Source organism: Callorhinus ursinus, unplaced genomic scaffold, assembly GCF_003265705.2.
Source record: "Callorhinus ursinus isolate GAN/ISIS: 27379988/994484 unplaced genomic scaffold, GSC_fseal_2.0 scaffold46, whole genome shotgun sequence".
NCBI classification, from domain to species: Eukaryota; Metazoa; Chordata; class Mammalia; order Carnivora; family Otariidae; genus Callorhinus; species Callorhinus ursinus.
The window spans coordinates 11,776,419-11,787,127 of record NW_027397108.1 but is presented as its reverse complement, the minus strand read 5'-3'; the positions used below and the strand labels follow the sequence as shown (position 1 = coordinate 11,787,127).

Sequence of the window (10,709 nt, the reverse complement as noted above, 5' to 3'; positions counted from 1 at the left end):
GGAGACGGGGAGAAGGAAGAGCAGAAAAGAGAACGGCCGGCACGCCTGCGCACTTGGGGCGCGCTGGCGCGAGGCTGGCGTGTCGCGTCTGCGCGCTGAGGTTCTCCGGAACTTCCTCTCCGTCAACAGGGGCATTAAAGAAGGTGCGGGCGCGTCCAGGCCAGTTCTCGCGCGAGTTGGGCGCCTCCGTGCGGCGGTCTCTCCCGCGGTACCAGCGCTGGTGTCTCAGGGTCTTCCGGAGGCGTGTCCGCGACCGCAGTCGGGCTGGGGCGGGGCCTACACGGGCTCCGAGCCGTCTACACCGGAACCTAGACCCTGCTCCCCGAGTGTGGGCTCGCCGGGCGGGAGGAACCTGCAGGTGGGGCTAGGTGAGGAGGACGTGCGCGCGGGTGGGCGCACTGCCTCGTGGCATTCCTCCTGTGGCGGTGCACAGGTGACAGACAGCTGGGCGACCTGGAGGGCAGGTGAGTGCTCCCGGTCTGCCTCCGCGGTTGCAGGCGGGACAGCTCCCTCATTAAAAGTAACATCGAAATCGAGGAGCTTCCCAAAGCTGCAGATTTCTGGACGTCTTCCTCCCCGGGATAGACTGAAACCGACTCTTCGGGGCTGTCCTGGGCGTTTGCCTTTTGTTGTCGTTAATGCGTCCCAGGCGATTCTCCTGTTCGTCTAGGTACGGGAATCCCTTACTGTGTTTTCACCTCCTGGGGAGGTTAAATTCCCTAGCAGTTCCGAGGTGGGGTCAGGCATTGATATTAAGAGCTCTTCAGGGGACTGAAATGTGCAGGCAGGATTGAGAAGCTCTGCACTGCAGAGCTGTAAATGCAGGAGCAGGAGGAAGTGGTGTGAGTCTGTTAGAAAAGAGGAGACGGCAGCCTTGAGTGTGGCGATGGCGCTCTGCCAAATTCTTACATCCTGGGAATAGGTATCCCCGCCGTTTACAAGTAAACTGGGATTCAGAGAGTAACTGGCCCAGGTGGAACCTGGGTTTGCGTGCAGGTCTGTGGTTCCGAGGTTCAAATGAGGAAGGCCACTGGCAAGGACCAAGAAAGGGAGACAGGGACCGGGTGGGTCATGGCCTCTGGGATCCCTCTCCCTTGACCCTTGAGCTCCACCCCATCCTGCTTTCCTCCCTAAGTCTGAATGTTCCTCTCTCAGATTGGGAATTGAGTCTCCAGAGACACACAGAGGGAGAGGGTGTGTGCACACAGGTGTGCGTGGCTGGTCAGCCTGTACTGGTCCTCAGGATCTTGCAGTACTTCACATTGGCTGTCTCTAGTCCCCGACATGCACCACCTGCTCCAGCCGCTCCCCTGGAGTCCCCTAGAATTTACCCTCTTTACTCTCCGTAATCCTGTTATTAAAGGGCTGCGCTCAGCCCCGGGGGAACCTCCAGGACAACACTCCCTTGTCCATGCTACTGGCCACGGCCAGGCTAAATAGATTGTGTCACCCCTGAAGCAGTGTGACCGATTTAGGCAGGTGTTTTGCCTCCCCTGTGGATGAAAACTTGGGGAGTCTCAGCCTGGAAATGCTCCCTCCTTTGTGCTTCCACAAGAGAGCAGCCATGTGCCACTGAGAGATGTAACATCAGGCCCAACCTGAGTGGAAATCATGAAATATCTCCCTGTACCACCGAAGGCATGGCCCTCAGTAAGGAGTTTGGTTGTAAACAGCTCTAGAGAAAGCTCCGTTGGTCACAATCTAAATTAGGTGAGGTAGAGATAGGGCTTGGTTCAATGGGGTGACTGCACGGCTTTCAGTACCTGGGGCCAGCAGGAGGCGAGTTCCGCAAGAATGTGGAAACACCCTTCCCACTTCACCTTCAAGATTTATGTGGGCCCCTTGCAGGTCAGCCTAGCTGTCCCAACATGGGTTTTTATTTTTATATCCAAGTATTCCTGTGTGGAGTAGAACCCTGGTTTCCCACTATTGGGAACGTGGGCCTCAACCTATTCCCTGGCCCACTTCCTCACCTGTGTAATTAAAACAATGACAACAGCGCTCACTTCCCAGGAGCAGCTGCCCTTGGAGGTTGCTGCACAAATATTAGCTTTCCCATTGCTGGCTGTGTGACTAGGAGCAAATCTTTACCCTCTCTCTATCTGCTTCTCATTTTTTTCTTTTCTTTTTTTTTTTAAGAGAGGGAGAGTGGGGCAGAAGGCTCCATGTCCAAGGGGGGAGACCAACAAGGGGCTCGGTCTCATGACCCTGCAATCATGACCTGAGCCGACATCAAGGGTTGGACACTTAAGCGACTGAGCTTAAGGAACCCCTTTGCTTTCTCATTTTTAAATGGGAATAATAATACTCCCTGCCCATGAAGTGCCCATAAGTGTTGGAAGCTGATGTTTTTATTGGCTGTTGTAATTTAGTGTAATTGAATGTCATGGACGCCAACTGATGAAGTACTCTCTCCTGCAGGCCCCTGTGTTACAAGTCCTGACCCTTGGGGCCTCCTCTGGGCTCCCGTCCATGTGACAGACAATTAGAGCCTGGCATCCAATAGGCCTGGGTTGAGGTCCCAGGTGAGCTGTCTTTGGCCAAATTCCTTCCCCTCTTGAGCCTCAGTTTCCTTACCTGTAAGGTGGGTTGATACCCACCTCCCAGATGCATGTGGCAGGCGGAGCACGTAGGTGCTTCTCTAGCCATTCTCCTGAAGAGCAGGTGGAGCTGCCCCCACCCTGCAAACCCTAAGGGAATCATCTGCCCAGAGAACGGGAGTAGGGATCTGGGGATGAGGCCGGCAGTTTATAGGCATCAGGCTGAGCCACATGCAGCCCTGCCGGCCATGGGACCAAGATGGCCAGATCATGAAGTTGGGCATCATGGACAGGAGTGGGCCTGAGCACCTTCATCTCATGATGGGCATCCTGAATGTGCACCAGAGGGCAGGTAGCCCCTAAAAGCCCAGCTTCTGCCCTCAGAGAATGTGCCCACCACTGTGGCTCAATAGTCCTCAGCCCACACCCCAGACAAAAGACTGTGAGACCACCTTTATTAGGCCAAGAGCAGCTGTGTGTACAAATTTACAGAGTTCCTCCCTGCACCAGGATCACCAGCATCACCAGGGCCCTGGAACCAGCACCATCTCTGGACCTCTGAGTCTGTGAGGATGGCTGGGGCACGGAAGCTGGGCAGGGGGCAAGGAGGGAGCTTGGCCTTGAACCTTGCAATTGGAAGGGTATGATGCCGCTAGGAAAGTATCTGTCCACTCCTGGTCTTCCTGGCTGCTTCCACAGACCAGGTTCTGCTCAGAGTGCTCCTGTCTACCTGGGGACCAAAGCATCCTGTCCCAGCCTGGACATCTACCCAGGGAGGGGAAGCTGCTGTGTTCTGATTCTTGGGGATGGAGAAGAGAACCAACACGGGTGGGGGTCTTCCCAAAGCCCTATCATCTGGAATCCACTGTTGTATCTCCAACCTGCCCTTCTTCCTGAGTGAGAAAACCTACTCCAGTGCAATCCCCTACCCCCAGCCAAGGACTCCCAAAAGCAAACAGCCTCCCCCGGGGAGGGTCCTGGAGTGAGCCTGACCCCAAATAAACTCTGGGGCCAGAAAACATGTATATAAATATATAGGCTGTGTGTATATATTATATAAACGTATCTATATATGTATATATGTACATGCACACTCAGAAGGGCAGGCCAGCAGCTGTGGCCCAGGATGGGGAGTTTCTTAGCCAGGGGGCAGGACTAGCCTGGCTCCTCTCCAGAGACCTGGCCACCTTGAAAAGCCTCTGGCTAGGTGGCCCAGGAAGGCTGAGAGCCATCACTTGAAGTTGAGAGTCCAGGTGTTAGGGATGTAGAGGGACTGGGTTTGGCGGGTACGGCGAGGCGTGGTGTTGAGGGCATCCACACTCTTGCGGCTAGAGCGTACCACATCTGCCACGAAGCTGGTGCAGTCGCTGCACACATCCTTGAGGACACAGCCGTGGGTGTAGATGTGTGGGAATGCCTGCTCCACACTCTGCCACTGGGGCCCCTGCAGGGATCTGGAGCAGGACAGAGCTGTCAGGGAAGTCTCTCCCCGGTTCCTCCATATCCACAGCCCACCCGCCATAACCCCTCCATCTCCTCCCCCCAGCAAAAGCTTTTTCCTCAAGAGGTAGCTGGAGTCTTGGGGTCTGCCCACCAGTTCCATTTCCAGTTCCCACCACTCAGCCCCCAGACCCTCTGAGAAGTCTTACTAGACAGCTGCCTTGGATTTCCTTGTCCTGGGAGTGTCCTAGCAAACCACCCCCCCCACCCCCCCAGCTCCTTTATTACTGTTGGTGCCTGACCACCACAGTGATACCAGCAAAGGGCAAAGGAACACACTGGAAGGGATCTCTTCTCTGGGTCGGTGTAGTTCTGGTAGTTGACACCCTCCGAGGACTCTCAAAGCCCAGCGTGTAGACGGGAATGTGCGCAAACTTCTTAGAAGGCATCTTCATCTACAACACACAGACGAAGATATGGACCAGGCACCCCCCCCGAGACAGGCTCGTGCACACACACACCCCCACGGACAGCTGCCTGCTCTCGTCCTGCGTGACACTCTGGGAGTGTCTAGAGGTCATCATTTGCCCTATGTGTGCTCTCTGGACCCCCACTCCACGCCTGCCATCTGAAGGCATGGGCCCCCTTGATTGGTACCCACACCCAACCACAACTTGCACTCCTCTAGACAGACACTTGTACTGTATACCATCTGGCACACACCCTGCACGCAGTAAATTCTTAATGTTGACTAGGTGGAGGTTTCTCAGCAGTGAAATGGCAGAATACAAAGGGTTTGAAAATCATGGTGGTAAAACCCCTTTCCCACAGGCCCTTGTTTCTAGGCTGGGGTGTACCAGGATGACACAGTTCTAAATGGGACTCTACCCTCTGTCTGTGCATCTGCAGGTACAAAGACCCCCCCCCCCAAGACTGCTATAAAGAACCTGTCCAGAAACATTCAAGGAAGTTGCAGTGTCAGAAGGTAGGACCTTCCAAGGGGAAGTGTAGGGTTTTTCTTTTACCAGCCTGCTAACATGGAATGTCAAAAAACATTTTTGGGGGGCACCTGGGTGGCACAGGTGTTAAGCTTCCTGCGTTCAGCTCAGGTCATGATCCTGGAGTCCCTGGATCGAGTCCCGCATCGGGCTCCCTGCTCAGTGGGGAGTCTGCTTCTCCCTCTGACCCTACCCCATCTTGTGCTCTCTCTCACTGTCTCTCTCTCAAATAAAATCTTTTAAAAAAAATTTTTTTTAAAGACCACCTACAAGTCTTTAAAAACTACACAGTCTTGGGGCACCTGGGTGGCTCAGTCGGTTAAGGGTCCGACTCTTGATTTTGTTTTAGGTCAATCGTCTCAGGGTCGTAAGATCAAGCCCCACGCCTTTCTCCATGCTCAGCGGGGAGTCTGCTTAAGATTCTCTCTCCCTCTGCCCCTCCTCCCCCTCAAAGAAAATAATAATAAAAACTACACAGTCTTGGAAAGTGTAGGGATGGGTTTTGTGTGGAGGAAGGAGATGGACAAGCTGGTCCACGTGTGACCAGCTCGTAGGAGACAGCAGGCCTCTGTGCACCCCCCACCCAGATCTGCCCCTCTTGACAAGCCACGTCAGCCACAGGACGCCTCACACACCTGGGGCCTTGCTCAGACCCCAGACACGCCTCACCTTTATGCTGCAGGACGTGCAGACAGCCCTGGAAGGGAAAGAGGGGGGTCAGCTGTGAAGAGGCCACAGAGAAACCGTTCCCGCCAGTCAGCTGCCCTGCCCCCTGTCCGACCCCCAGTTATTCAGTATTTCGCTTATTTTATCCCCAAATCTTGCTCTTCTTTTTAATTAACTGTACATCCAAAATATTTCTGCCCTTCACAGCTTTTTCTGGATGGTTTGGTCTGGGGATTCTTCGTGTGCCTGACACTTCCACGACAAGCCTTCCAAGCCAGAGGGGCCACAGTTGAGCAGCTCAGTTTTAAGCGTGATGAACATCCTTTTATTCTCCATTCCTGATTTCAAAAATGAACGCCTTCTTGGAAAAACCCCAACAGAGAGAGGACTGTAATGGAGACCCAGGAGCCCTTAGAGGCAATGCTGCTGACACGTTTCCCTTCTCCAGATCCAAGTGCGATTGACAAAGACACACATTTAAACGTAAAATAAAAATAAATGGGGTATTATGCGTACTATTCTATAAAGATACATCAGGGGACAAATTGTCCAAATTTATTCTTTAAAAGAAGGGACAGGGGCGCCTGGGTGGCTCAGTCGTTAAGCGTCTGCCTTCGGCTCAGGTCGTGGTCCCAGGGTCCTGGGCTCGAGCCCCGCATCGGGCTCCCTGCTCTGCGGGAAGCCTGCTTCTCCCTCTCCCACTCCCCCTGCTTGTGTTCCCCCTCTCGCTGTGTCTCTCTCTGTCAAATAAATAAATAAAATCTTTAAAAAAAAAAAAAAAGGGACAGTGTCCTCTTGCATGGACATTTTATAATTGGTTTGCCATCTAGAAACCTCTGGGTTAATTTTATCTTGTTTCACTGCGGTCAGGGAACGTACTTTCCATGACTTGAATCCTTCTGCATTTTTGAGACCTGTTTTATGACCCAGAATATGGTCTATTTTGGTAAATGTTCCGTGTGCACTTGAGAAGGAGTACATTCTGCTGTGGTTGGGTGGACTGTGCTATGAATGTCAGATCAAATCAGTTGGTAGTGTTCAAGTCTTCAATATCCGTAGTATTTTTCTGTCTGCAAGCTTTATCAATTGTTGAGAGAAGCCTGTTAACCTCTAATTAGAACTCCGGATTTATCTATTTTTCCTTGCCACTGTATCAGATTTTTACTCCACATATTTTTTACTTCTGTTGTTAGTATGGTGTTTACAATAGTTGTTTTCTCTCCTTATTATGACAGGGACACCTTTATCTCTGGTAATGTTTCATCATCTTTCTTTTGACTAGTGTTGGCATGGACTGCCACTCTTCTTCTAACCAGTCTTTGTCTTTTTTAGGTAAAGCACATGTCTTGCAGGCAGCGGATGGTCTTGCTTTCTTTCGTCGTCTGTTGTGTAGACATTTTACAGTTAAGGTTAACTATGACACAGTGGGGTTCAGGGCTATCATCTTGCTGTTTGTTTTCTTTTTGCCCTATTTATTCTTTGTCCCCTTTTCCTTTTTACTAATTGATTACTTTATATGATTCCATGCTCTTCCTCTGCTTTCTTACTTTAGTGGTTGCTTTCAGATTTCTACTATACTTCTGTAACTTATCACAGTCTACCGTCAAGTAATATTTTACCACTTCATGTAGAGTATAAAAAACCCCCAGTAGCATCCTTCTTCTGACCCCCTCCTTGGCATTAATGCCATTGGTAGGGTATTTTTTACTTAGAGGTATGTTATAAATCCCATAATACATTGCTGTTAATTTTTTGGCAAGCCTGGTAATCACTGAGACGGGACACTGCATTTCACCCTGTTGGGTGCTGGATCTTGACTTACCTTGTAAAGAGTTGTAAGAAAATCAACTTCTATGTTCTCTTACTAGTTGCTACTTCCGGTGCTCTCCATCCATGTGGATGCAGATTGCCATCTGGTGTCATTTTCCTTGTATGTGAAGGACCTCACTGAACATTTGTTTTAGTGGGCCTACTGCTGAAGAATTCTTTTGGTTTTTTTTATTTCTGGAGATGTTTTTACTTTTTGTCTTTGTTTTTGAAGCAGTGTTGCTAGGTATAGGATGCTAGGTGGACACTTTTTCAGTCCTTCAAAAATGCTTTTTTACTGTCCTCCTGTTGCTCACATTATTTCACTGAGAAGCCTGCAACCACCCTTGTCTGTCCTCTCTACATGTCTTTATTTGCTGGCTGATTCTAAGAATTTCTCTTGGGGCACCTGGGTGGCTCAGTTGGTTAAGCATCGACCCTTGATGTTGCCTCAGCCCACGTCACGTTCTGCGCTCAGCTTGGAGTCTGCTTGTCCCTCTCCCTCTGCTCCTCCCCTGCGCTACTAAAATAAATAAAATCTTTAAAAAAAAATTTCTCCTTATTACAGTTTTGATCAATTTGGTTAATATGCGCCTTGGTTGTAATTTTTTTCATGTTCCTTGTGCTTAGGGTTGAGTTTCTTGTGAGTTTATATTTTTCATCAAATTTGGAAAACCTTTTTAGCTATTATTTCCTCAAATGCTTTTTCTGCCCCCCTCTTTTCCCTTGGGGACTTTAATTACATCTACAGTAGACTTCTTAACATTATCCCACAGCTCACTGGCACCATTTTCGTTTTTTAAAATTATTTTTTCTCTCAGTGTTTTCATTTTAGTTTCTACTATTGCTTTCTCTTTGAGTTCATTAATTTTTTCTTCTGCACATTCTTCCGAATGTTGAATCTGCTGTTAATTTTATCTAGTGTAATTGGGAACATTCATCCAAACATTCTGGTCTTTATGTCTAGAACTTTGTGTCTTCATATTTTTCATGCCTGTGACTTTTTGAACATATGAAATACAGTTCAAAACTTTTAATGTACTTATCTACTAATTATAACATCTATGTCAGTTCTGAGGGATTTTGATTGATTTTTCTATCATGGGTCATGTTTTCCTGCTTTTTTTTTTTAAGCTTTCATCCATTTTTTTGACACGGAGAGAGACACAGCAAGAGAGGGAACACAAGCAGGGGGCGTGGGAGAGGGAGAAGCAGGCTTCCCGCTGAGCAGGGAGCCCGATGTGGGGCTCGATCCCAGGGCCTTGGGACCATGACCTGAGCCGAAGGCAGACGGTTAACAACTGAGCCACCCGGGTGCCCCTGCTTTCCTGCTTCTTGACATGCCTGATACCTTTGATTAGACGCTAGACATTTTTATCTTGCTGGGTGCTAGATATTTTTCTATTGCTATTCTTGAGCTTTGTTCTGGGAAGCATTTAAGATACTTGGGAATGGTTTAGTCCTTTTAGGTCTTGCTTTTTTTCAACTTTTAGGTCTGGAACAATGCTCAGTCTAGGGGTACTTATTCGCCACTAGTGGGACAAGACCTTCCTCTGTATGCCACTCAGTGGCTCATGAGTTACAACATTTCCACCATGGTTGGTGGGAACAGACACTATTCCTTCCAAGCTTTAGCACAGGGTCAGTATACTTTTTCTGTAAAGGGTCAGATAGCAAACATTTTAGATGTGGCTAAATGAATAAACAAAGGATGTGGCTTTGTTCCAATAAAATTTTATTTACGTAACAGGTAGTAGGCCAGATTTGGAGTCTGCCAGTCCTTGCTACAGGATGCTTCTTCCCCAGCCTTCAGTAATTTCCTTTCTTATATGTGCTGATAAGTACCCTGCTGAATACTGCAGGGGGATCTCACCCTGTGGACAGCTCTCTCCCTGCTTGGAAATCTACACTAAGACCTTTAGCTGCCTTGGTCTCTCTGGGTTCAGCTGTACCTCCTCCACTCGAGGAGCCAAGTGGCCTCTGGGCCATGACCTAGAAACTCCATTTGAGGCAATTGTAGGGCTCAGCCTGTTTCCTGTGGTTACCTGATATCCAGTATCTTGAAATCTACTGTTGCCTGTTCTTTGGGTTTTCTGTTTTTTATGGGTTTTTTTGGTTGTTTCAGGTGGAAGGTGCCTGTTCTAATCCCTGTTACCCCACCTTGGTTGAAGGTGGGAGCCCCTTAGCTATTAAAATTGTATTATTGTGTCCCATGGTTGCACTAGCCCACGATACATGATAGAACATCCCCACAATCACAGGAAGTTCTACTGGACAGTGCTGGCTTAGAGACGCTTACCTCCTCCTCCCATGTTAATTCACAGCCAGGGTGCTTACAGAGGCTCACCTCTTGCAGAAGAGACAGGTGGGTGGCCAGGAGAACAGCGGGAACTTGGTTCGGCAGCAACAACAAATCTGTAAGAAAAGGCCCAGATTAGTTAGTCCTGCCTGGTGAGGAAGCAGCCCAGGGTTCAGGCCGCGTGGCCTGCCCTCCACCCAGGGCTCCTGCCTGACGAGGGAGCAGCTGGGTGCAGGCCACCTCACCTTCCCCTTCCTTAGACTGCTGACGAGCTCCTTGTTCTGCAGGAACTTCTCCATCTCGGCCTTCACCAGCACACGGCGCACGTCCATCACCTCCTCCACAGTCAGAGCGAGGCTCTCCACAGGGTGGCTGAACTCCTGGGGATGAAAGGGGCAAGGCGTCAGTGCTCCTCAGGTCTTCAGGAATGAAGCCTTTCAGGGGTCTGTCCACAAGGTCCTCTCTTCTGTAAGGGCTCTAGAATCTTTGTGGCCTCAGCCTACCCAAGCCTAGCAACTTCCTAAAACACCCCATTCTTAGCTCATCTACTCCTGGGAGCCACACATGCTACTCACGACTTCTCTGATGGGGGGTCGTGCAGCTGCAAGCAAGGTTTCCTGTGACCTGGCCCCGCCTGCGCATCTGGCCTGCCCCCAGCCCACTCTTGACCACATCCCCTTTGGCCGTCCCCACCTGTGTTCACAGTGCTCTCCAGACCTGAAATGTCTGCCTCCCACCTTGTTCCCCACCTGCAGACACACACCATAGCCAATCAAAACCAGCCAGGGTCCCCAGGCCCTCCCCTTCTCCTCCTGGAACTCTTCACCACAGGGCTCTCTCCTCGCCGGCAGCGGAAGGCCCCAGGCACCTCCTGCATGCTGCCCAACTCAGTGCTCGCCAACCAGCGGGGCTCTGAGTCGGCCCGTCTGTGGCTGGCGTGTGTCCTACCTGCCACATTGC

The 10,709-nt window shown here is 50.3% G+C and overlaps 1 protein-coding gene and 1 long non-coding RNA gene across 7 annotated transcripts in view; one reads left to right on the top strand and one right to left on the bottom strand.

The window, feature by feature from the left end:
• Window positions 1-5: 5 nt before the first annotated feature.
• On the top strand, window positions 6-6,150 carry LOC112814804 (uncharacterized). Its single transcript, XR_012375228.1, has 2 exons — window positions 6-143; window positions 5,852-6,150. It is a non-coding gene; the product is annotated as an uncharacterized lncRNA (long non-coding RNA).
• SPIRE2 (spire type actin nucleation factor 2) overlaps window positions 2,979-10,709 on the bottom strand; it is a 34,142-nt gene continuing 26,411 nt past the window's right edge. For 4 of the 6 annotated variants that reach the window (XM_073882439.1, XM_073882440.1, XM_025860519.2 and 1 more), the window contains 5 exons: window positions 9,995-10,129; window positions 9,798-9,865; window positions 5,648-5,675; window positions 4,320-4,435; window positions 2,979-3,994 (listed from right to left, as the gene is read on the bottom strand). In XM_073882439.1, the coding sequence (XP_073738540.1) occupies window positions 3,772-3,994; window positions 4,320-4,435; window positions 5,648-5,675; window positions 9,798-9,865; window positions 9,995-10,129 (570 nt within the window). In that variant the 3' untranslated portion in view covers window positions 2,979-3,771. Of the gene's footprint in view, window positions 3,995-4,319; window positions 4,436-5,647; window positions 5,676-9,749; window positions 9,866-9,994; window positions 10,130-10,709 lie in introns of those variants that run through there. The other 2 variants (XM_073882444.1, XM_073882442.1) reach the window with 2 other exon arrangements.